This window comes from Phacochoerus africanus, chromosome 9 (genome assembly GCF_016906955.1).
Source record: "Phacochoerus africanus isolate WHEZ1 chromosome 9, ROS_Pafr_v1, whole genome shotgun sequence".
Classification (NCBI taxonomy): domain Eukaryota; kingdom Metazoa; phylum Chordata; class Mammalia; order Artiodactyla; family Suidae; genus Phacochoerus; species Phacochoerus africanus.
The window spans coordinates 19,161,232-19,188,868 of NC_062552.1; the positions used below are offsets into that span (position 1 = coordinate 19,161,232).

General features: G+C 41.4%; 1 protein-coding gene across 1 annotated transcript in view; it reads right to left on the bottom strand.

The window, feature by feature from the left end:
• The window catches only part of DCDC2 (doublecortin domain containing 2), a 169,699-nt gene that overhangs the window by 90,680 nt on the left and 51,382 nt on the right, over positions 1-27,637 (bottom strand). Inside the window, exons 3-7 of the mRNA XM_047796276.1 lie at positions 23,381-23,457; positions 23,143-23,274; positions 17,424-17,570; positions 15,503-15,557; positions 8,601-8,763 (exon numbers count right to left, since the gene is read on the bottom strand). Coding sequence (XP_047652232.1) covers positions 8,601-8,763; positions 15,503-15,557; positions 17,424-17,570; positions 23,143-23,274; positions 23,381-23,457 — 574 coding nt within the window. The remainder of the gene's footprint in view (positions 1-8,600; positions 8,764-15,502; positions 15,558-17,423; positions 17,571-23,142; positions 23,275-23,380; positions 23,458-27,637) is intronic.

A 27,637-nucleotide genomic window follows, 5' to 3' on the forward strand; every position in this document is an offset into this window, starting at 1 on the left:
TGCTTAGAAGTAGAAGGTAGCATCTAGGAAAAGAGAGACTGGCAAGCTAAAGTGTGAAGCTGGGGGGAAAAAATCAAGATAAGACGCTCACAACATCATTCTCTTTCGGAGGATCAATTGCTAACAGAACCTTGGCCTGGACCTCAGTGTCCCTATAATTCCAGGTCTGGCCTCCTCAACCTTTGCCTTCCTCCCTAGACCCAAGCCCAGTTTGATCTGTGACCTCAAGGCTCTGGCCGACACCAGTCGTTTGACCTGGGGCAGCTCTGCATGCTTGGGCCAGCGTAACATGAGTTCTTGGCATTGGAATGGAACTTCTAGTTCCTTTTCCCACCAGAAACATTTCATGGCAGCTACCTTCCAGGACACCGCACGTGCAATTTAAGAATTAAGATGCATTATGGGGAGTTCCCGTTGTGGCTCAGCAGGTTAAGAATCCAACCAGTCTCCATGAGTATGTGGGTTTTAGCCTGATCTCACTCAGTGGGTTAAGGATTGGCATTGCTGTGAGCTGCAGCATAGGTCAGAGACACAGCTCTTGGATCTGGCATTGCTGTGGCTGTAGCATAGGCCGGCAGCTGCAGCTCCAATTCGACCCCTAGCCCGGGAAACTCCATATGCCGAAGGTGTGGCCCTAAAAAAAAAGAAAGATGCATTATGTGTTATCTAGAACTCTATGCATGTATGTATGTATGTATCCAGAACTTGTATGAAAAATGGGAAAGGATTACCAAAAATGCCTACTACAAATTTCTGGAATAAAATCTTCCAAAGGTTTGGAAATATCTACATAATTCAAGAGCTCACAAACTTCTCCTTTTGAAAACAAAAGGTATCTTCACATCCTGACCCTGAACTACGTGAAAATAGCCCCTAAAAGAAGTTTACTGCAGAGGCCTCAATGCAGTATCGGCTGTAAAGAATGCTTTTCGCAAAAAAGATAAAAAAAAAAAAAAGGAGTAGTTCCCATCATGGCTCAGTGGAAACGAATCTGACTAGCATCCATGAGGATGAAGACTCAATACCTGGCCTTGCTCAGTGGGTTAAGGATGCTGCGTTGCTCTGAGCTGTGGTGTAGGTCACAGACATGGCTCGGATCTGGTGTTGCTGTGGCTGTGGCGCAGGTCAGCAGCTACAGCTCCGATTCGACCCCTAGCCTAGGAACCTCCAGATGCTGCGGGTACGGCCCTAAAAAGACAAAAAGAAAAAAAAGAATGCTTTTCTCAGAGTGCCTCTCCATCCAGTGTACAAAGTGTGTAAGAATCTTTTCTAAAAAGGGCTAGCATCCTACTCCTCTCAAACTGAAATAAACATCTTACTGGTATCCATCTTACTCAGTCTCTCAGCTGAAAGAGGACAGCAAAGTATATACAACTATACCTCATTTTATTGCATTCTGCTTAACTGCTCTTTGCGTAATATCAATTTGCAGATATCAGGCTTTCTACAAATTGAAGGCGATTGGCAACACTGCGTTGTCAGATGATGTTTAGCATTTTTTTTTTAGCAATAAAGTATTTTTTAATTAAGGTATACACATTGGCTATTTTGACATAACATTACTGCACACTTCATAGACAACAGTGTATGGTATGTCTAGCTCAGCATCTTTTGTGAGATTCATTTATGTTGTTGAATATAACAGTTGTTCATTTCTTTTCATGGTGTATAGTATGCCATGAATACAGCAGTCTATTTACTTATTCTTTTTTTAATAGATACATATTTCATTTTTTCCAGCTTTATGGAGGTATACTTGACAGATAAAATTGGACATGTTTAAGTTGTACGACAACAACCAAAAAAACAGACAACAGTGTAATGTAAACACAACTTCTACACACACTGAGAAATGAATCTATTTGTGTGACTTGCTTTACTGTGGTGGTCTGGAACCAAACCTGCAATTGCTCCAAAGTACGCCTGTATTCCTAAACTAATTTTTATTGATAGAATTTGAACTACAATAAAACTTTAAGAAATCTCTAAAACCCCTTACTGTATTATATTTCTGTTGTACAACATGTCATTCCAGCAAGGGTCATTGAGGCATGGGGAAAAAATGCTTATTTTACACATTTTTAATACACTAGCACTTGTCGCAGTGAAATTGGACCCACATCCCATGATACGTATTGCCATTGAGATGGGCAGTCACAATTGATGAAGGAACAAAAAACCTGTATTTCATCGTCACAGGGCGGGTATGGCGGCAACAGACACCTCAGCTTACTAAGCAAAACCAGTGCCCTGCTTTGTCAAGTCACCCTGGCGCCTTCTTATAAACTTTCTTCCAGTACATGACACCCCTTAGTGGGTGAGTCTTGGGACAGTGCATTTAGGAAACATGCTTCCTGTTTTATCTTGCGTCTCTTGTGGCTGGGAACCATGCAAGCACCTGAGCTGCTTCCACACCTGAGTCACACTCAAGTTTCAGTGCCCAGTGATCTGACTCTGAGGATGGATGGCAGTGGTGCTTCATGCTTAGGGCGACGTAGCACACCACACACAGGTTGTAGCTATTAGAAAATTCAACAGCATGACCGCCCAAGGGCAGTCACCCAGCAAGGTCATAATAGTCAGACATCCGTTCCTGGCACTGCACCTGCTCCCTATCACTCAACAGGAGTCTAAACATCACACATTCCTTGGGAACAATCACTGAATGATGCTGGGAATAAGCCAGGAGTGGCATCAAGGGCACCAGTCTGCATGTGTGCCCCTGTGTGCACGCCCACATGTGGAGACAGAAAGAGAAACACATCCTTCAAAAGCAAATATAAGTGTGTTTTTGCTTACATTTTTTTTTCATTTTATTATTATTTTTAATAGTTATTTCCCCAATACAATTTTTTGTCTACTGTACAGCATGGTGACCCAGTTACACATACAAGTACACATTCTATTTTCGCACATCATCATGCTCCATCATCAGTGACTAGACATAGTTGCCAGTGCTACACGGCAGGATCTCATTGCTAATCCATTCCAAAGGCAGTAGTTTGTATCTATTAACCCCAAGCTCCCCAACCACCCCACTCGCTTCCCCTCCCCCTTGGCAACCACAAGTCTTTTCTGCAAGTCCATGATTTTCTTTTTTTGCTTACATTTTAATACTTTCCTTTAAAAAAGTATTTGTAATGATCAATACCATAAAAACCATGGTGATACAGACCAAGCTATTTTCTCTACATCTTTTCCAATACTTCTAAGGAGCTCCAAACCCACTATCCTTCCTGTGTTCCCAGGGTTCTAAAAACACTACATTTTTTCATGGAGAAAACATGAAAAATATTAATGAATAATACAATCAATCCCAAAATATTATTTCAAAGCAATCATCGCTACCACTTTGCTCAGAGAGGAGAATATAGCTAGTTAACAGCCTCTAAAACCTATCTCAAGGCACCGCTCAAGTGGAAAGTGTAAGGAAAACATATGGTGGTCAGTTAAGCTGGTATTTAAATGCAGCACTAAGAATGCATTTTACACCCAACTCCATCAATCACCAACCAATCTTACTTTGCATCTTGGCTACCAAAAGAAAATGGGATTTGTTTCCCTGAAGAAATATGTCACTACTCTGCTTGAATTATTAAGCTTTACTATTACAGAGAGAAACCGAGTTGGGGAAAAAAAAAAAAAAAGGAAAGAAATAAAGAAGAAGAAATAAAATTAGACCCAGGTTGCCATCTACAGACTGATATCAGCACTGCTCATTCAAGAACCATTGGATATAAGAATGTCAGGAAACATCAGCAGTTAAAAAAGAAAAAGGACAAGATAAATGACTACAATCATAATTATAACAAAAATCAAGACAGCCTACAAAGTCTCTTTTTTTCTAATTAACATGAGAACAGTAAAGAATACTGGATCCAACATTTGCACAATTTAACATATACTATGAATGAATCACAGATATGCATCCTAACGCTAAAATGTAACACTTTGAAATAAAATAGAAGCGATTAATTCCAAATTTAAAATACTTTTAAGAGAAAAAACTGTTTCATCTCTAAGACCGAATTCTTCCGTTTAGTTCAGTTCAGTAATTGTATATACTGAAAAATTATCATCACAATAAGTCTAGTGAACATCCATCCCCAAACATGGTACCGAAAACTTTTCTTGCACTGAGAACTTTTAAGATGTTCTCTTAGCAACTTGCAAATAAATATGCAATATAGTATTAAATTCTTGCAATTTTTACCCATAATCTTGACTCACTATGCACCTTCCCTTTCATTTTGCTTCAAGCCCTCACTGCTTTTCCCTTTCTAAAGAATAAGGGCCCTCTGGAGATGTGAATATCCAAAATCACACACTTGGTTCTAATTACTAAAATAGATGTCTAAAGCAAAAAGCAACTGCAATAATAAATGAATACGGAGACTGAAGGAGTAAAAAAAAAAGAGAGAGCAAGAGATAAAGACATACAGATACTTTGATAATATAGCCTAGAAATTGCTTTAACCAAAGACATCTGGAGGGAGATCTGATAAGGAGAAATAGCTCAATTTTCAAAAGTATGGATTTAAGCTAATATCCTTAAACTTATCAAATGACGATTTAATCTTATAAACTGCACAAAACCCTGCTTTCATTTTCCCTGGAAAAAATGTTTTTGAAACCAAGATTCATTTTCCAGGTCAAATGCTCTTTCTACCAAGACGAAAAAATAAAAAAATGCTTCATCTAAATTCTCCTAAACACTTCTTGATCAGTGGTATGAGCCTCTGACTGGGGGGAATAAAGTCCCCAAACCTTCATTTTAAAGACACCAGTCATTGTTCTATGTAACACTGAGATACAGCATTAAAAACCTATAATCTGCACATTATAAAATTACATTGCAAAGTGCACACTTCTCACGGGCAATTAACAATAACAACGGCAGGCTTCTACCTTGTCTCAGCACTTTACAGATGTGACCTGTTTCCGTGTGGAACATGTTTTAGTTCCTTTCACCCCCACAGATACAACTGATGCTGGAAACTATTTGCAAACTACAAAAGCAAAAACATGATAATTCACCTTTTTAATAAAGATTAGTTTCCTGTGAAAGAGGGAAACGCTGATTAAGCCTCTTATGTTCCCAAGTTTCTATGAATGAGGTAACCTGAAAAGATGGCGGTTCCCTTTCTTTTGAGGGACAACTACTAAATCTAGAGACTTTTAAAAAATATATACTGGAAGTAGGAGTTGGAATTTCCATAAGCTAATAAGAGCCTTGCAGAAAATAAGCAAGTAACATTTAATAAAAGCCTTTAACCAAAAAATAATTCATGAAAAGTTTAACCTAAGTCCTGTCTCTTAGTGGGTTTTAAAGTATTACAAACTTGCATTTCTCTACTATGAGGTACCAGCTCACACCAGTCAGAATGGCCATCATTAATAAATCCACAAATAACAAATGCTGTAGAGGGTGTGGAGAAAAGGAAATCCTTCAGCACTGTTGGTGGGAATGTAAACTGGTACAACCACTATGGAAAACAGTATGGAGGTACCTCAGAAAATTAAATATAGAACTACCATATGACCCAGCAATCCCACTCTTGGGGATATATCCAGAAAAAACTTTCCTTGAAAAAGACATGTGCACCGCATGTTCACTGCAGCACTATTTGCAATAGCCAAGACATGGAAATAACCTAAATGTCCATCGACAGATGAATGGATTAAGAAGATGTGGTATATATACACAATGGAATACTATTCAGCCATAAAAAGAACAAAATAATGCCATTTGCAGCAACATGGATAGAACTAGAGACTGTCATGCAAAGTGAAGTCAGTCAGAAAAGAGAAAGACAAATACCATATGATATCACTCACATCTGGAGTCTAATATAGGGTACAAATGAAAAGAAACGTATGGACTTAGAGAACAGACTTGTGGTTGCCAAGGTGGAGGGGGAGAGAGCAGGATGAGCTGGGAGTCTGGGGTTAATAGATGCAAACTATTGCATTTGGAGTGGATAAGCAATACATAGCACAGTGAACTATACCTAGTCACTTATGATGGAACATGACGGAGGATAATGTGAGAAAAAAAATGTATGCATACGTGTGGCTGGGTCACTTTGCTGTACAGTGGAGACTGCCAGCAACTGCTGACCAACTGTAATGGAAAAAATAAAAATCATTAAAATAAATAAAGTATTACAGACTTATCTATTTTGTAACTTCCATCATTCATTCATCAATATTTAATAAGTATCAGAGTTCCCGTCATGGCTCAGTGGTTAATGAATCCAACTAGGAACCTTGAGGTTTTGGGTTCAATCCCTGGCCTTGCTCAGCGGGTTAAGGATCCGGCATTGCTGTGAGCTGTGGTGTAGGTTGCAGACACATCTCAGATCCCGAGTTGCTGTGGCTCTGGCTTGGGCCAGTGGCTATAGCTCTGATTAGACCCCTAGCCTGGGAACCTCCATATGCCGCAGGAGGGGCCCTAGAAAAGACAAAAAAAATAATAATAATAATAAGTGTCATATCTGTCAGACCTGTGCTAGTTGTTGGAAATTAAATAAAAAAAAAGGGGGGGGGGAGAACCCTAGTAAGACCATGGCCATAGCCTCAGGGGCTTCACAATCTAGCATATACTGATTAAAATAAACCCTCTACCATTTTTAACATTCAAAGCTCGGCATGCTCCCCGTGCCATCCCAGGCTAGCTTTTCTCCTTTGGTGCCTACCACAAAGTCAGCATTCAAGAAACATTCTCTGACTACATTTTACACGGGCCTCCATGTTTCATGTTCACTGAAAAGGACTGTACAAACTTAAAGGTAAAAGCAAAACTTCCAAGATAAATCTTAATACGAACCCACATTTTGCAGAGACCAAACAGGGTCCAAAAAAGTCAAGTGACTCACTCAAGGTCAAGAGCAGAACTAGGACAAGAATGTAGGACTCCAGACTTCCACCTAATCACCCTCATTTAAATCTTGAAAGATTAAGCCCCTCTCCATCCCTTCTTCTTTATGGAATTGGCTCCTTCATTTCATCTGTTTTTTTGGTTGTTGTTTGTATGTTTGTTTTTGTTTTTAGGGCCGCATGCACAGCAAATGAAAGTTCTCAGGCCAGGGCTTGCATTAGAGCTATAGCTGCCTTGCCTACAGGGGATCTGAGGCACAGTGCGACTACATGTCTGTGACCTACACCACAGCTCGGGGCTATGCCAGATCCCTAACCCACTGAGCGAGGCTAGGGATTGAACCCTCATCTTCATGGATACTAGTCGGGTTCATATTGCTGAGCCACAAGGGGAACTCCCCATTCCACCTGTTCTTTTAACTTAGTCTCACACATCTTTCTTCTGACTCTTTAAGCATCTGCGCTGCGCCATCTAAACCCTCAACACAAGCTCCTACTGTTTCCTGAGCTGTGAAGCCCACAGGAGCTGTAATTCTAACCTGACACCTCCTAAAGTCTCTGAAAAGAGCTGGGGCTCCCAGGTGGAAGGCAGAGCTCTGGCCTTGAATCTGAAAGTTGACCCCCTTTGCGCTCTTCTCCAGCAGCCCAGCACGTGCTCCTGTGGGGCTGAGTGGATCCCAGGGGAAGGGAGAAGCAGTCATTCCCCAGACTGGGTCCCACCAGCCCTCCCTGCCCACAGCATCACTCTGCTCTCGTGGCCTCCCACCACTGAGAACACACTCGGAGCAAGACCAAAAAGAGCCTGTCCTCACAAAATCCTGAGAGGAAAATTCACAATTCTGATGGCACGTGTCCTTAGTTCATCACACTTTTATCTTGAAATCTTGTGCTAATGCAAAAGTGATTTAATGTTTTAAATCACTGTCTACCTTCTCTCACCTGGTAATGCATATAATATGTACCTAATTTCAGCATAGACTGTTTACTGGTAAAGTTTTATGTGTATTCTCCTGGATATCAGTAAAATCAGCAAAACATCTTTTTGAGAAAAGTAATCTATGAGTAAAGGTAATCCGTAATGAATGTGGACAAGGGTTGTAGACCCAATGAAGAGAGATCAGTAGCTATTGGTAAAAATGCTAACCCAGTACTGTAGCTGGTACACAAGATGGTAAAATTTACCTTTTTTTATAGGACCACTCAAGAAATATCTTTGTCGGCGCTCCCACTGTGGCTCATTGGAAATGAATCCGACTAGTAACCATGAGGTTGTGGGTTTGATCCCTGGCCTCGCTCAGTGGGTTAAGGCTCCTGCATTGCCATGAGCTGTGGTGCAGATTGCAGACATGGCTCGGATCTGGCATGGCTGTGGCTGTGGCACAGGCTGGCAGCTGTAGCTCTGATTAGACCCCTAGCCTGGGAAGCTCCATGTGCCATGAGTACAGCCCTAAAAAGCACAAAAAAAAGGGGGGGGGAGAGAAATATTTTTATCTCAAAACACGTGTCCTCATATCACAAGCTCTAATTGCAAATAGAAATTCAGCATGGGAAACAGTAGCATCTCTCATACACAGAAAGTTTTTTCTGAAAACTCTCATATATGACAATAAGGCACATCTTCTGTGGGCCCAGGAAAACAAATGGATCTGTTTAACAACTAAAATTGGATCATAGCCTTAAGATAATGACAATCCATAATAACGACATCATAACAAACTTACCACTGTTTGGAACTGTTGGCGGTGAGTTCTTTAACTTTGCATTTTGCTTCCCTCTCGTGGGTTTTTCTGAATTCACATCTTCTTTTTTCCCTTTCCTCTTTGGGGGCTGAGGAGATGAGTTGTCGCTGGATCCGACTGTTGACTTAGACTGTCGATCATTTCCCTACGTGGCAAAAGATGAGACCCTTATTGGCTGATGAACTCCCTAAGTGACTACTATTCAGTACAAGTCACTGACTCATGGGATAAAGGGCAGGAGTGGCAAGAGACGGGGGTAATGTGCAGATTCTGCCACTGCCTGTTTTAACACCTCCATTAAGTCTTCCTAGTGCAGAGGAAGGAGAATAAAAACAATAGTACTCGGAGTTCCCTTCATGGCTCAGTGGTTAACAAACCCGACTAGGAACCATGAGGATGGGGGTTTGATGCCTGGCCTTGCTTAGTGGGTTAAGAGTCTGGTGTGGCTGAGGCTGTGGTGTAGGCTTTTCGCTGTAGCTTGGATTTGACCCCTAGCCTGGGAACTTCCACATGCTGCAGGTGCAGCCCTAAAGAAAAGAAAAGAAAAGAAAAAAAAACAAAAAAAAACAGAACAAAACAGTAGCACTCAACAGTTGTTGAGAACTTAAATATATACCAAGTATTCTATAAAACCATCTCACTCAATCCTCAAAAACCTGAGAGACAAGTCCTGTTATCACCCCATTGTAGAGAGAAGGAAATGAGGCTTAGAGGTTAAGCCTGGCCAGGGTTGTGCAGCCAGCAAGGAGCGGAGGGGGTCCCACCGATGCTCACTGTCCTCTCCCTCCTGCACCTTTGGAAGAATCAGCAGCTAGCTAGTGGAAGAGGAATAGTGACAAAGCCCAGTTTGACCAGTTAATCTAGAAATACCTTCTTAACTGAGTGTACAGGTATCATCACACAAGCAGCCATGCCTGTGCTTGTACAAAGCCTCTGAAATTGACTCATCTGTTGGTGACGGCCATGGTCTCAATGAATCCGCAAATCCAGGGCAACCCAGACACAAGCAGCTCAAGACCACATGCCCCCCATTCCTGCAAGGACTGATCACACCTTCGGTGGTTGCCTCTGATTCCCATGTGCCTCCTGAAACAAAGACCTCACATCATCAGCGTGAGCTTCTCGGCACAAAGGTGAGGTTGAGTTCAGTGGCTCCTGTCACTGGCCCAAGTACAGCTCCTGAGGAGCCACGTGGGTCACTACAGTGTGGCTACTGCACCCAAGGAAGAGCTGTGCTGATACTCAGCCACTGCTTGGCCACTGCAAGGAACTCCCTCCCAACAAGACAGCCTTGGCCTCCAGATGCTCAAGTGCTAACCTTACCTGGTGTGTAAGGCATGAGGTTGCAGATAGGAGCAAGAATGCAAGTTTTGGGGACCCAAAATACTTGGCTCAGAGCCACTGCACTGCCACTAACCACCTATGGGTCCTTGGGCCAACTCACTCCTACCTTCTCTGAGCCTGTTTCTTTATCTATCGAATGGGGCTAATGTGCCTGCCTTCAGTCTATCATGAGGATGAAATGGCAATGTTTATACAGTAACCAGCACAGTTCCTGGAGTTCAGCTTTGTTCAAAGACTGTATCAGAGAGCTTCCTCCAAGAGCATAGAGTTAATATCTTTTTCTTAAAAATCATATCAAACTCACACCATATTGGGTGCAATCTTTATGCAACATCTGTACTATGCTAGTATCTGAAAATAAGTGTAGTAATATTAAATAAACAAATCTGCCTAGAAACCTATTATAACTGCTCATTTTAAACATTTATGTATTCAGTCATCCAGAAGCATTTAAATAGTTTTAGCTATCACCCAATTAAGATGAGAAAAATTCACAGCCTTACAAATGAAGTTATTTATGCTATTTTGTCATAGCCTGCAAGAAAATGAATTATGCATAGATTTATTAGCAGTATGAAAACTTGTCCAAATCTATAACACTTTTTGCATAATTTAATTTCCTATTCCAATTGCAATTTAAACATACAGTTTCCATTTAATTATTGCATTAACTACAACCAGAGTTTTGTTTTTTTTTTCTTCTTCTTCAATGATTCTTTCGCACAAGGCCATAAACTGCCAGGCAGGAGAAATGAGTACTATGATTATAGCGGAGATTCTGAAACTATCATATGAGCAGGAACCATCAGCCAGGCCTCACATTCTAGTCTATTTTCAGCCAAGTCTATTCCTAGCAAGATTCTAAAATTTTAAAAGCCTTGAATGAGAGGAACAACCCTTTTAGCACACCTACTAGAAGGTTCACAGATGTTGAACTTTCAAGGCCTATGGAACTTTCAAGGACTATAGTAAAACTTAAAGAATGAAAAACTCTGGATCTTGAGAGGTTTTTACAGCTCTCTGGGAAAAGTCCTATTCCCAAAAGGGGTAAAATCGGGGAGACAGAGAAGCCCCCTCCAGGAGTGCCTAGGGATTCACACAACTTTAAAAATCAACTCTCTCATTGATTTACTAAATTTCTGATAGGGACACTCAACGGGGCAATTCTGGAGCATCAAGAAAGACTAGTTAATTTCAATAACTATGTAAGGGTATGGCTTTGGTAATTAACACTCATGCATTCAAATACTGATTAATGACTAATCTCCAGGCACCTTGTAAGAACTAAATTAAATCAAGAAAAGAGGAAAAATTATTTTGTAATTAGAAGACTACAAAGAATTTAAATGTTTTCCTTCTCATTTATTTTTTTTTGTCTTTTTTTTTTTTTTTGCTATTTCTTGGGCCGCTCCCGTGGCATATGGAGATTCCCAGGCTAGGGGTCTAATCGGAGCTGTAGCCACCGGCCTACGCCAGAGCCACAGCAACGCGGGATCCAAGCCGCGTCTGCGACCTACACCACAGCTCACGGCAACGCCGGATCGTTAACCCACTGAGCAAGGGCAGGGACCGAACCCGCAACCTCATGGTTCCTAGTCGGATTCGTTAACCACTGCGCCACGACGGGAACTCCTAAATGTTTTCCTTTTTAAAAAAGAAAACACATTGATTCATCTATAAAATAAACATATAATAAATACAAATATGTGAATAAATTATATAATATAAATTATACTCATTTATTTACATAGGTAATTACATAAATTATAGATAATATATAAATAAATTCGAGAGAGAGAGGAAAAAGCAAAAGAATGGAGAAAGGGATTTTCCTTTTTTTTCTTTTTTTCTTTTCTTTTTTCCTACGGCCACACCAGTGGCATATGGAAGTTCCCAGGCTACAGGTGGCAGAATCGGAGCTGCAGCTGCAACCTACACCACAGCAATGGCAACGCCAGATCTGAGCCGCATCCGTGACCTACACCACAGCTTGCAGCAATGCTGGATCCTTAACCCACTGAGTGAGGCCAGGGATCAAACCCACATCCTCACAACACTATGATTGGTTCTTAACCTGCTGAGCCACAGTGGGAACTCTATACTTTCTTTTTTTGAGACTTCCACACGTGACTGATAACTTAGGCACATGGATAGTAGTCACTGCTGTTTGTGGGGCCCAGGAAATAGGGGAGTTTTGTCGTCTCATACAGCTATGCCTGTTGATAAAACACTGAGTACCTCTTATTGACAAATACCCATTAAACAAATACTTTTGATAGGTATCATTATCACTATTTTCTAGATAAAGGAATTAACTTTCTCGAGGTTACCCAAGTCTGATGTTCCTCCTACACTGAAACTTTCCAATACCCAAGGCCCTAGACACAGCTACTATATAATATGGTTCCCTAAAAAAGCCACTTGGAAGTAACAGATTATGGCTTAATCCCAAAGTGGAAGAAAGCAAGAAGAGGCCTAATTTTACAGCGTGTCCCACGCAAACACTAGACCCCTCATGCTACTTCGCCCGCTGTCCTGCCTTTTGCCTCACGCACACATCAGAATATCTGACAGGAAGAGCAAACCTCTGGCTCAAACAAACAAAAAGCTAACAAGAGCCCTTCAAACACCCCTCACTCTACTAAAAACTGGGTTTTTTAAAATATTTCCCTAGACACTTTCCAACAAGATTCGATCAACTCAGGTTTCTTTTCATTACCACAGTAAATCCATTTGGGTGCCCACAAACACATGCCAAAGACATTTCGGTCATAATACAGCAAATTTATTTTTGTGGAAAATTTGCCACAAAGAGCAGCCCTCACGCAGGTAGATTTCAGAGATGCACCTTGGAAACCTTCTGAGCAGGGGACCAGACCCAGACTCGGGCTGCCATTTCTCTCACTCGGGTACCTGATGATGCAAAGTGTAAGAAGCCCTTTCATCCAAACTGGACTCAGTTTCCCAAAATGCAAATGGAGGCTGGGGAACATTCAGAATTTTCCTTGCTTCACAGTGACTTCGGGATACGTAGATAGTTATTTTTACCAAAACCTTAACAATTACAATATTTGTATCTGTAAATTGCTGATCACAAGACACATTAGCTATATGGTAATAAGTACAAGGAAAGAAATGTAATATAGTCTTTGGCGCTAACTTTCCCATACATCCTTCATGTTACATCTCTTCCACTAGAGGGCGCTTTGATTCTGTGCAGTGAGGCCTCGAAGCCACAGAGCCTCCTCCTGTTGATGGGGTTACTTTTCCAAACTTAACAGAACTTCAGACAATTTGTCTCTATCTTCCTTTTGTTTTCAAGGCTAGGACCACAAGGTAATATTAATGTGCTCATTTCTGTGACTCCCCAGCACTAAGGGTCTGACGGAGGGGTGACTTCTGGTCTTGTCCTGCTTTGCACGCGACGTTTCCTGGCTATTTGGAAAGGCTCCCCTTGCCACCCAGACGCCCCCATTACCCATACACCTCACCACGAGGGCTGGACCCTGCTGACTGGTCACGGATGCACAGCGGGGTCCCCTGTGCAGACTATGACAGCTTTCTCTCTAGCGCACACACGCACATGCTCTTTTTGTTTGTTGTTAAATTCTATCAGGCCCCCATCCTCACTCGCCTTCTTTATGCAACACAGCCATTCCTAGAAAGCAATGCGAAGAAACGAATTTCTAAAAATCCAGTTCTGTGTCCCCTTTGATTTGCATCATGAGCTCAAGGATGCTCTCCCTCTGATGTGATGGTAGTTCCGAGCCAATTTCCCACAGCCCCCTTCTCTCACACTCACCCCCACTCAGTGCCAAGTGATTAATGATCTTAAAAACACATATATTCTCCAGGGAACTAATTAATTAAAGAAAAGGAGCACATTAATCCTTCTGTTGAAAACTGAGTTTGTGACTTTGGAATGTCCGACACAGGATATTCTCTGTGCGGCTCACTGCCAGGCATTCACACATCCACCAGACAGGTTTAATGAGAGCCTACTGTGTGATCTGAGGGTTACCCCCCATTGCTAAAATGAGGCCCATGCTGACCACCAAGGGGATACGGTACCCTCTCTCCCTTTCTCTTCCCATATCCTGATGTATTTTTCTTCAAGCATAGCCCTGATTGATATCACATGTGTAATTGTCTCCCTCCCCCGCCTCCAGAATGGCAGCTTCCTATATTCACAGTCTTCTCTGGAATCTCTGGCTCCATCCCTTGCCCCATAAGCACTAAAACAGAGCCCAGGACACATACACACTCAATAAATAGCCATTGGATGAATGCATCAACCAATGACAACAGAGAGTTACAACATGCTGCAAGAGGAGCTGGGAGAGGCATCCATCTCCCCGGCCGCTCCTGTCCAAGTCACCTACACCACACACTTGGATTCCAGCTGCCCCACTGCCTCCTGTTTCTATTCTTGCCCTGACCCACTTCTGCAGACACCACAGCCAGATGATCTTTTTTTCTTTTCTTCCTTAGGGCCACAGGAATCAAATCGGAGCTGCAGCTGGTGGTCTACACCACAGCCACAGCAATGCCAGATCCAAGCTACATCTGCGACCTACACCACAGCTCACAGCAACACTGGATCCTTAACCCACTGAGTGAGGCCAGGAATTGAACCCGCATGCTCATAGATACTAGTTGGGTTCATTACTTCTGAGCCACAACGGGAACTCACAGATGATCTTTTAAAAATGTAAATCAGGAGTTCCCGTCATGGCGCAGCCGAAACAAATCCAGCTAGTAACCATGAGGTTTCAGGTTCAATTCCCTGGCCTCGCTCAGTCGGTTAAGGATCCAGTGTTGCCGTGAGCTGTGGTGTAGATCGAAGACACGTCTTCAATCCCGAGTTGCTATGGCTGTGGTGTAGGCCAGCAACTGCAGCTCCAATTCGACCCCTAGCCCTAGTCTGGGAACCTCCATAGGCCGTAGGTGCAGCCCTGAAAAAAAAAAAAAGAATGACATGAAACTCATCCACATGAAGGGGCGCAAATGAAAAATACAAATAGGTTAAGAAATTACCTACTAAATGCTTATCACAGTTCTCCCATAATGGGTATTTTATAGGCGTATGCTGAATGAACAAATGAATGAATGATGGATGAAAAAGATGCTGATGGGAAGCTAAATATTTGAAATGACTTTTATTCTTTTAAAGGAATATAACTGAAGGTTGCCATTTTATTACAAATACTTCCTTTTTAGTCTCCGTCAGTGACAGAAAACAAGACAGCCTAGACCACTGGTGGGACCTCATACAGCATTTCTTGTCATTTATGTATCCTTGCCTAGATTTCAAACTCAGCATAAGTTTTGTAAGGAAAAAGTTACCTATTTTGAAATCCGTATTTTAAAAAGAGAAATTGAGTTGTAACATGAACATTCTAGTGTTATTTCACATAATTGCATACATACCACAAGGTGGCTAAGTTTGATTTCTTCGAATTTAATTGAAACCTAAAGGACAGTTTCTCTGTACCGCACAGAAATACAGAACATTAATGAGTAAAGCGTCTGATACTTACACTCCCTTTAGACTTTCTGGATCCTACAATAGGAGGTAGTGAAGAGGCTTTCTGACTGTGGAAACAAATTGCAATTCAGAAATCAGAACATTATTCATAAAGAATACCCAAGGCAAGAGAACTGTCCTCTCAGTGTGTCCTCCCAACCTAGAACCCAACTGTTCACAGACATCAGTGTTTCACAAAAATTCACAGACTTTCCCAGTTGCACAAAGACCACCATAACATTTCCAAATTGCATGCCAAAAAAAATTTTTAATATTTTCCTGTATGATATTTTAACTGATGCTTACAGACAAATTTAGTACCACCTCGAAGTTTTTCAGAGCATTTTCAATCAAATCCCTAAATTTTCTATTTGCGTTTCAAAAAGTAATTTCCCAAGCTAAGTAATGATTTTGCCAGACTGAGTCTAAAACTACAAATTTCCATTGCTTTTATAATATCTATAACATATACCGCGGATAGAAACACAGACTGGCACAATAAGGGCATTTATATTTAGGAAGTTTCTAAACCAGTCATTCTCACCAAAAAGTAAAAAGTTTTCTTAGGCTCTAAGAATAAGTTATTTCTCGGATGTCTCTATTACAGGGAAAGATGCATCTTAAACCCCAACTGAACCTCTCTGAAAATAGGAGTAGACACAGAGATAGAGGTAACTCTTACTAATTTGTCTGAGAAAGGCCACTACGAGCTAGTTTCTCACTGCCACCAAGTAGAAGCACTCACTGCAATCTTACTGCAGGACACAGCAGTCTGATGCAGTGTGGCTTCACAGAGGTTGTGACGGATTTGATTTCATGGATGGGTAAGGATGGTTAGCAATAAGTCTGCTGGTAAGTAATTCTAAAGTTGTAGAAAACTACACGCTCTTGGATACGCTAAACACCACCTCTGAAATTCCATTTCACTTATCACTCATTTAGAAACCCTCACCTAGCCTCTCCATCAAGCTACGGGAACAAATTGCTGACAATCTGCTCTGTCTCTGCCACATATCAACCACCCTAGCAGAGGACAAGTACCAAAAGTCAACTTCCCAGCAGAGTGGACAAAGAAAGGTAGCAGAGATGGATCATGGGGCATCATGAGCAAACCCAGGGGCCCCTGCATCCACCGGGGGCCAGGGCTCTCCATGCAAATGTACGTCTCTGAAGTCTGTCTGCTCGGCACTCTTCACACACATGACATTTCCTATGGGAAGAAGATTCACTGTGCGCTGTGTGTAACTGAAAGCAAAATCTTTCAAATGCTGCATTTAGTAGCTGCACATCCAGCTGCTCAACTTATTTGCACCAAAGGAATAATATAGTTTCATATTTTACTGTTATTATTTCTTAAGTATAAAATATTGTTTAAACACCCTTAGCTGTGTCTCTACACACCAAATGAAAAATTGCTTGGTATAGCTAACCAGTTAAGATGTTATTAAGGAGTTCCCTTCGTGGCCCAGTGGTTAAAGAACCCAGCTAGGATCCATGAGTATCCAGGTTCGATCCCTGGCCTCACTCAGTGGGTTAAGGATTTGGCATTCCCATGAGCTATGGTGTAGGTCACAGACATGGCTCGGATCTGGCATTGCTGCGGCTATGGTGTAGGCCTGCAGCAACAGCTCCGATTAGACCCCTAGCCTGGGACCTTCCAATATGCCGCAGGTACTGCCCTGAAAAGCAAAAAAAAAAAAAAAAAGTACTATGCAGTCTATCATAGATTCTAGATTCCACAAGATTACATTTTTATGCAATAGTTCTCAATCTCCAATCATGGCAAAATAAACACCAATTAACGGATATCACACATGATTTCCATTCTGATGGATAAACAAGACTCTATGATATAGACAAGTGGTCAGCACAAGAGTCAATGCTATTTCAAATGATAACTAAAATATAAGAAGTGAATGAAGATGAAAACTTACCCATAAGACCTTCTCATTGTTGACTTGTCAAAAAGTAATTCACCGTAAGGCAACTTCTTAAACTTATCTCTGCCGACAGCCACATAAAACTGCCCATTCTCCAACTCTGCCCCACTCTCAACCAGTTTTCCTTCTAAAGTATAAAGTCTGCCAAAACAGGAATGCCATCAATTAAAATTTTAACAAGCATTGAAAAAAGTGCTTAAAATCACAAAGTCAATAAAAGAAAAACTCTGTTCTTAAGTTGGCTCATTTGTTACCATGCTAATTACTGAACTATAAACGCCTCAAAGTCATCAGACTCACCTAAATGCCCAAGTTACAGTGTAGATACAGTTACTTTACTCTCTAGCTGCGCAATATTTCATCCCAAGAAACCTGACAATGTAACATAAGGATGCCCTGTTGCTGCCATATTTAGATTTTAGAGGGAAAGAATGAACTTGGAGAGAATGGGGAGCTTTAAGTGAAGCTCAGCTTCCCCTGAAGTTTAATTCCTCTATTTTCTGTGAGCACTTTTAAAATTTATTTTCCTGATGCACTGGTCAGGTTGACAAGCCTCTTACTGCATGCCATGCAAGAGCAGCTCTCAACCAAAATGTTACGTCCAAACACACAGAACTGGGTCAGAAAGCAAGAGGTGAGAGGGCAGGAGGTAAAAGAACCCAGTATTAATGGTGCAGAACTGCATAGCATTCATGCCTCTTTTCTTTTTGCCTTCCCTCATCTTCCCAGAGTCAAGGGATTTCACAAGAACCTCCCTTTACTGTAAAACTGCTGCTGCAAACTACAACTAATATGTTACTTATTAAAAGAACAGTGACAACTTTGCTAGACAATTCAAAGTGTCCACAGAATTTTTTGAAAGAATGAGAAAAAAACAGACTATTACGAAATATACCAGAAAGACAATGGATATTTTTAAAGGTTATAAACAGGAGTTAGTAAGATAAGTTTTAAGACAATCATTTTAAAAACTTCTCTGACATCTTACATTACATAATTAAGGGTAGTGACATTTGCAAAAAGAATTAAAAATACACTGGCCTGGAGTTCCCGTCGTGGCGCAGTGGTTAACGAATCCGACTAGGAACCATGAGGTTGCGGGTTCGGTCCCTGCCCTTGCTCAGTGGGTTAACGATCCGGCGTTGCCATGAGCTGTGGTGTAGGTTGCAGACGCAGCTCGGATCCTGTGTTGCTGTGGCTCTGGTGTAGGCCGGCGGCTATAGCTCCGATTCAACCCCTAGCTTGGGAACCTCCATATGCCACTGGAGCGGCCCAAGAAATGGCAAAAAGACAAAAAAAAAAAAAAAGAATCAAGTCGGGGAGTTCCCGTCGTGGCTCAACGGAAACGAATCTGACTAGCATCCATGAGAATGCAGGTTCAATCTCTGGCCTGGCTCAGTGGATTAAAGGATCCGGAGTTGCCGTGAGTTGTGGTGTACGACAGCGGCTGCAGTTCCGATTTGACCCCTAGCCTGGGAACCTCCTTATGGCATGGGTGTGGCCCTAAAAAGACAAAAAAAAAAAAAAAAAGAACGAAGTCTCCCCACGCATTCAGGGCACATAAAACCATATTCTCAATTCTGTATTTGTCCTTGCATACCTTTTATTTCTACGTATCAATTTGTTCTGTCAATATATGTATGAATAGGTGTATCTGGGCATGCGATTGTATCTTTGAGTGCTTCATATTATTTACTGAGTGGGTTTACATCTATGTATACACTAAAAGACAAAACGGCTTATCTTTAAGAAATCGATATATATTGAAGTTCCCATTGTGGTTCAGTGGGTTAAGCACCTGACATAGTCTCTGTAGGGATGCAGCTTCCATCCCTGGCCTCACTCAGTGGGTTAAGGATTTGGCATTGCTCCAAGCTGCATCATAGGTCACAGATGTGGCTCAGATCTGGTGTTGCTGTGGCTGTGGCATAAGCCAGTAGCTGCAGCTCCAATTTGACCCCTAACCCAGGAACTTCCATACCTGGCAAATGCAGCCATAAAAAGAAAAAAAAAATCAATATATACCTATTGAAATCTGCCTTTACTCCTGATACCAAAATAAAATTCAAAAGGGATCAAAGGTTTAAGCGAAATTAAAAAGTTGAAAGATGAGGAGTTCCCACTGTGGCTCAGCAGTTAGCAAAACTGACTAGTACCCCTGAGGATTCGGGTTTGATCCCTGGCCTCGCTCAGGGGGTTAAGCATCCAGCATTGCCCAGAGCTGTGGTGTAGATCACAGATGAGGCTCAGATCTGGTGTTGCTGTGGCTGTGGCACAGGCCAGCAGCTACTGCTCCAATTCAACCCCTAGCCTGGGAACCTCCATATGCTGTGGGTGTGGCCCAAAGAAAAAGATGAAAATATGGGAGAATCTCAGAGTGAGGAAGACCTAAGCTAATGGTAGGACTTAATGATCATAATGAAAGACTGAAAATTTGCATCAAAATTCAACATGCCAGTATGCAAAAAGAAACAAAACTAGTAACAAAAATACCGACTGGAAACATATTAAAAACTCATATATGAGAAAGGGCTGATTTCTTTAATATGTAAAGAGTCTCTAAATCAGCAAAAAAAAAAAAAGGTCCATGAGATATATATAATATACTCATATTCATATATAATAAATATGTCCATTGTTATATAATGAATATGTTCATTCATATATAATGGACGATAAATCTGTGGCATTTATTTAGAGACTAGCTTGGTAGTTAATAGCAGAGGCCCTGGAGTCAGACTGACCACTGGGCTTGAATTCCAGCCCTGCTACTCACAACCTGAAGAACCTTGAGCAAGTAACTTTCCCCCTCTGTCTCATGTTTCATGTTTATTAAAAGAGAATAGTAAGAGTTCCCTGGTGGCCTAGTGGTTAGGAATTCAGCATTGTTAGTGCTGTAGCTTGGGTCCAATCCCTGGCCAAGGAACTTCCACATGCCTTGGGTGCAGTCAAAAAAAAAAAAAAGAGAAAGAGAAGAATAGAACTATTGACCTTATAGGGTTGCTGAGTTAAGTTAAATATGTAAAGCAGTTGGGATAATAACTTGCAGACAAGAAATGATCAATGACGTTGCTGTTGTAGTATATTAAATAAATAAAATTCAAGAAACAATGAAATAGGAGTTCCCGTCATGGCTCAGCAGTTAGCGAACGCCACTAGTATCCATGAAGACGTGGGTTCAATCCCTGGCCTCGCTCAGTGGGTTAGGATCTGGCATTGCCGTGAGCTGTGGTGTATGTAGATCATAGACACAGCTCAGATCCTGCATTGCTGTGGCTGTGCTGTACACTGGCAGCTACAGCTCCAATTCAACCCCTAGCCTGGGAACCTCCATGTGCCGCTGGTGCAGCCCTAAAAAGACAAAAAAAAAAGAAAGAAAGAAACAATGAAATACTACTTTTACCACGACAAAATATTTGTTACTTTTACAGTATAGATGAGAGTATGAAAAACAGACCCTTTCATGCACTTTTGGTAAATTAGTACAAACTTTGAGATACAGTTGGCAATAACTATCAAAATTTAATAGCATTCACCACTTGACACAGCAATTCAACTTCTCGACTTTAATATATTAACAAACTCTGCTTAAGAACAAAAACATGTAAGTGTAATAGCAAAAGGTTGGAAATGACTGAAGATTCTATCAGGAGGAGACTGTTAAAACATATTACGCTACACCCTAACACGGAATATAAGATGGAATATTTTGTAGTCATTAAAAATAACAAGATAGAGCTATTTGTGTTAAGAAAAATTTTCAAGATTAGCTGTCACAGGAGGAAAAGCAAGGTATATTTATATAATTTATGTGTGTGTGTGTGTTCCCATTTGTGTTTTTAAGCATTCCAGTTTCCATCCTGCAGTGATGCAGACAAGTACGGTAAAGAAAGCCTGGGAAGCCTGGGGTGGGAGAAATAATTTTTTTTTTTTTAATTGGCTGCACCCATGACATATGGAAGTTCCCAGACCAGGGACTTAATCTGTTTTTGTTTTGTTTTGTTTTGTTTTGTTTTTGTCTTTTTTGCTATTTCTTGGGCCGCTCCCGCGGTATATGGAGGTTCCCATGCTAGGGGTCGAATCGGAGCTGTAGCCTCCGGCCTACGCCAGAGCCACAGCAACGCAGGATCCGAGCCGTGTCTGCAACCTACACAACAGCTCACGGCAACGCCAGATCGTTAACCCACTAAGCAAGGGCAGGGACCGAACCCGCAACCTCATGGATCCTAGTCAGATTCGTTAACCACTGCGCCACAACGGGAACTCCCAGGGACTTAATCTGAACCGCAGCTGCAGCAGCACCCGATCCTTTAACCCACTGCTCCAGGCCTGGGATCAAAGCTGCACCTCCACAGGACCCAAGCCACTGAGATTAGCTTCTTAACCCACCTCACCACAGCACGAACACCAGAAATTGTTGTGGGGGGGCTTTTTGTCCTTTTTTTTTTTTTTTTCTAAGAGCCTCATTGCTGCATATGGAGGTTCCCAGGCTAGGGGTTCAATCAGAGCTGCAGCTGCCGGCCTGCACCACAGCCACAGCAACATGGGATCCAAGACTCCTCTGGGATCTACACCACAGCTCATGGCAACACCAGATCCCCAACCCACTGAGTGGGGCCAGGGATTGAACCCATGTCTTCATGGATATCAGCTAGGTTCGTTACCACTGAGCCACAGTGGGAACTCCCATAAATAGTTTTTATTTACATTTTTGTCCTATTGTTTTACCACACGTGAAGTATTACTTTAAATTAATTACATTTAAAATCATAATGGTTGCAAAATTATATGTATTAATAAATGCAAATATGCATACATTAATCTGTACCCAGAGTTAACTGAAAAACATAATATGCAATTATTTGAAAACTTATTTTATCCTATATATCTACAGCATTCTCTACCAGTGGAGAATGTTCGAGAGACTGAGTGAGGATAGGATTCAAGAAGAAAATCTCTTCACTGGATTTCAAATATTTGTGTGCACATATTAATATATAATTCTAATACATTCTGTACATGTCTATATTATTTGTAACCCTTCCACCTATGAGATAATAAATAAGTCAGCCTCTGTCAAGGTATAATTTCACAGGCTTCGCAACATAAAAGCCATGACTTTAGTCTTCACTTAAATTTCAGAACTTGAGAAAAATGTTTTTGATTTCTCAAATCTGGGCAATCCCACTTAATTATCCTCTCTAACCTTCCTCCTTCTTAAATTCGGTAACAAGTCCTAATGTCTGGAGACAAACAATTTGTACCATCAAATACAAGTAAATATCTCCTGTAGAAAAGGACAGCTAATTAAGAGCCAAGAAGCTGGCTCATTCGAAAAAAAAAAAATCCTTCTCAAACAGAGCAATGCTGATGTTTGCCTATTTGCTCTAAATTCAAAGAATAAAAATAGTTAATACTTATCCACATGCTACTATACCTGCTAAAGAATATAGTTAATATTTGTTGATGAGCTACTATGTGCCAAGAACTGTTTTAAGCTCTTTATGTGGATTAACTCCTTCCATAATTGTACATACCTTCACATGAGGTATGTACAATTATATACCCATTTTACACATAGGGAAACTGAGGCATACAGAGCCTATTTGTGAGCCGCAATTCACACCTAGGGACTAGTGACTTCAGAGCCTCCCAGGAATACCCTCAACAATTCTGAAACCCATCCTCTTGCAAGAAGAATACTCTGACACACCTGTGGACAGCCCCACTTCTCAGCGTTATTTTTTCCGTGACCATTTGTAGTACATGATCCCACTGATTCAAGGCTTTTCTAGGAATGAGGAGTCGAGAAGCTGGGTTTATGAGGTCTCCATTTGCAATCAAGCTGGGAAAAAAAGCAAAGCCAGTGAGTCAAACAATTTGGTAATCTTCCCAAACCAAAAGGAAATCACCACACCAATTTCAGCTTGCAATACAGAGCTCCAACTTACAAGATAGTGCAGGGTTCCAGAAGTGGCTTTCTAAAGCGAGCTGAAACGTTGATCTTGCTGTGGATAACTGGTTTTACCTTTAAAAGAAAAGAAATAGAAATCACTAAGCTTATGTTAGTGGGTTTTTTTTTTCTTTCTATGAGGAAAAACTACAGGTTTCCAGGGAATTGGCTGAGACCTGTTGTGCCTTTGTTAAAACCTTGCTTTTTTTCCAGTTATAGAAACACTCCAGGCTCACCTTCTGTGAATATCATATGGCCTTAACAGAGCTCTCAAGAAAAATTTCCTTTAAGTCCTGGGCATACTACTATTCATGATCTGTGCCAACAACAGAAACTTATGAGAATTTTAAGGCAACTTTTTAAAACAATACTTTCTGTAAAAAGGAAATAAAATTACTCCCACAAAATCTTGAATTCTGAAGTGCCCTCCCCTGCAACCACGAGGTCATCTTTCCCCACCTACCTGCTCCCTCGAGTCTCTGGCTTCCTATCAAGCACTTGACCTCACTCTATTCTCTTAAGACTGACACCATCAATTTTTTTCTCAACTTCACTTCTTCATCTGTCCATCAGCCACACTCACCCAGCATCCTTAAATCCTCACCCCCTTGCATCTGGGTGGGTCTGGTTTTCCTTCCGGTCCTTTTGTTTGCAGGGTCCAGGCTGGGTACTGAGAACCATACAGCACCCCTGGGCCTGAGACAAGACTTTAGCAATGGGTAACCCCTCCCCCTCACAAATCAAGCATTTCTTATATTTCCCACAGCGGAGAGTCCAGATCCCTACTTCTCACCCTAAACCCTAAAATTTTTTTTTCCTTTTTATGAATTACTCTATTCTTCTGTTTATTAGCTGCATTAAAAAAATGACCTCTAGGTGTATTCATATAAGCAATACTCGCTCACAAACACAAGAAGTACATAAAGTAACAAAACCCTAAAATCCCACTCCAGGCACCTCCCTCTTAGCACCTCAACTCCTTCCAAGATTCAAGAAAACAGAGGCCAACAGGAATGGAGTCTTTCAACCTCCTCCCCCTTCCCACTTTTCTCCTTTGCTGGCTGCCTCAGAAGAAGGATCCTTAACCCTTTGCAAAGCTAAGCCCCCATCTTGGTTTTGTCCCCTGCTGCCTCTACCCGTCCCATTAAATATCTAGGACCCTTCACCCCCATGTGATGTCTTCAGTTTCTCCCTCAGTCCCTTGGCCCTTTCCCTCCTCTTCACCATTCCTATTCCTACTGCCCACCCAGTGCTCTCCTCAGTCTTCCGCTATCTGGTTTCCACTGAAAGAGGAATCCCAGCTCTTCAGTTTGGCCGACAAGGACCCCCATGACCAATCACTAGAGTACGGATGATCGCACTATTTTGGTTCGGTTTGGTTTTTGCTTTTTAGGGCCACACCTGCAGCATGTGGAGGTTCCCAGGCTAGGGGTCGAATGAGAGCTGCAGCTGCCAGCCTCCACCACAGCCACAGCAATGCAGGATCCAAGCCGCATCTGCAACCTACACCACAGCTCACGGCAATACCGGATCTCTAACCCACTAAGAGAAGCCAGGGATGGAACCCACAACTCTTGGTTCCTAGTCAGATTCGTTTCTGCTGAGCCACGACGGGAACTCCCACACTTCTGTTTTTAGGGCTTTGTTTTCCTTCCCGATTTGAAAGGGAAACTTATAAGCAAAGGGAACTGATTAACAAAAACAGCCAACATTTATGACACTATATTTAAATGACAAGCACTGTACTAAGTAATTTACACGCATATATACCATTTAATCATCAAAATTATGCCCTGAAATAAGTACTTATTGTTTAACCCCATTTTACCAATGGAGAAACTGGAGCTCAATTAATTAATTTGCCTAAAATCACACACACCAAGGAGCAGAGCTGTCCATACCTATGAACGCCTAACTATTTGCTTTGCACTTTGGTAGTTACTTTAGAGATAAACATTAACCCTAAATAATCTTTTTTCATTTTTGTAAAAAGTTTAGTTGATTTACATTGCTGTTCGTAATTTCAGCCGTACACCAAAGTTATACATATACACACATCCTTTTTTTTTTTTTTTTTTAAGGTCAAACCCATGGCATATGTAAGTTCCCAGGCTAGGCTAGGGGTCAAATCAGAGCTGTAGCCTCCAGCCTACACAACAGCCATGGCAACGGCAAGATCGGAGCCATGTCAGCAATCTACAACACAGCTCACGGCAAGGCCGGATCCTTAACCCACTGAGGCCAGGGATCAAACCCACATCCTCGTGGATACTAGTCATGTTCGTTAACCACTGAGCCACAAAGGGAACTCCTACACTCATCCATTCTTTTTCAGATATGTTTTGTGTATAGGGTATCAGAAATTTGTAACCCTAAATAATTCCTGGGACTCTCTCTTCTGTCAAATTATGCCATTTTGAGAAGAACAAGGGGTATGAATTTTTCTTTACTCCCCAGTGCCTAAAACAATGCTTATCAATGCCTGCTAGTTGCACTGTAAATGTTTACTGAAATTTAATTAAAAGATACTCCAGAGTGGGGAGTCCTCATCGTGGCGCAGTGGAAACGAATCCACTAGTAACCATGAGATTGTAGGTTGGATCCCTGGCCTCGCTCAGTGGGTTAAGGATCCAGCGTTGCCCTGAGCTGTGGTGTAGGTCTCAGACGCAGCTCAGATCTGGCATTGCTGTGGCTCTGGCGTAGGCTGGCGGCAACAGCTCTGATTAGACCCCTAACCGAGGAACCTCTATATGTCATAGGTGCAACCCTGAAAAGACAAAAAAAAAAAAAAAGATACTCCAGAGTAAAAAATTTTAATTTGATCATAATGGTTTTTTTTTTACATTTGTAACCCAGATACTCTCAGTCCTAAGCTAATATTTATAGTAATACTGACTTTAAAAAAGAAGTCTAACAGATAATGTATGCACCTGACCAAAATTCAAGTGGTAAAATAGGGAATAGAGTGAAAATGAAGAATACTTCCCACTCCTGTCCCCCAACCACAGAATTCCAACCAGAATGAGCAATATTCATTCAAAGATAACCTATACATACACGTGCATATTGTTTTATGCAGACATTTTATATATACAATTTTTGCACACAGGGATAACCTGCTACATCATGTTTCTGCACCTTGTTTTTTTTTCATTTAACAATCTTACCGTGATATTGTTCTATGTTGGTAGGGTAAGCGTTGCCTCATTCTTTATAACAGCTGTGTATATTCCATGCCATGAATGTGTCAGAATTTATTTAACCCGTCCCTCAATGATGACCCTCTCAGTTGTTTCTAAACCCTTGCTATTGCAAATAATGCCATTACAGATATCCTTATAAATACCTATTTCCATAAATATGTAAGTGTATCTATAAAATAAATTATTAGAATTGACACTTTTTGAAATAAAGAAGAAGCACTTTTTTTCAGTTTAATGAGATGGCTTATTCTCTTTTTTTGTTTGTTTGTTTTGCTTTTTAGGGCCACACCCACAGCACACCGAAGTTCCCAGGCTAGGAGTTGAATCAGAGCTACAGCTGCCAGCCTGTGCCACAGCCACAGAAACACAGGATCCAAGGTGTGTCTGTGACTTACACCTCAGCTCACAGCGATGCCCGATCCTTAAACCACTGAGCCAGGGCAGAGATTGAGCCCGCATCCTCATGGATACTAGATGGATTCGTTTCCGCTGTGCCATAATGGAAAGTCCTGCAAGCTTATTCTTGATTGATCCCAAGAGTTCCTTCATTTATTCAGTTCATACCATAGCATTAGAAAATAGATTCATTTTACAAGGAATGAGGTTTTGTGGCCAGGGTTGTGGTTTACAGTCCTCTCCTAGCAGATCTGCTTACTCTTAAGGCTTAGCATGTTTCCTTGCAGATGAGTCTTTGCCTGCGTGAAGGACAGGTCTTTCTGATTATGCCTCTAGGCTGATAGCATCTTCCTCATGAAATCTTCTCCACCTCTTAAACACGGTTGTACTGCCTCCCTGACCACTGCACACATCCCAGGGTCTCTGTTGCCCTTACCTGTCTTTTTTTTCTTCTTCTTCTTAATAACACCATCATCTAATATATGGTACATTTTACTTACCTGGTTTTTAATTTATTGTCCCTACCGTTACTCTGTAGTTACTCTCAATATTAACTAGTAATGACCTGAGCACATACTTCATACCAACTGTTATTTTGTTGAATGTCTCCTATCAACCTTCATTGCTTAATACTCTGTTAGACTGCTGAATTAAAG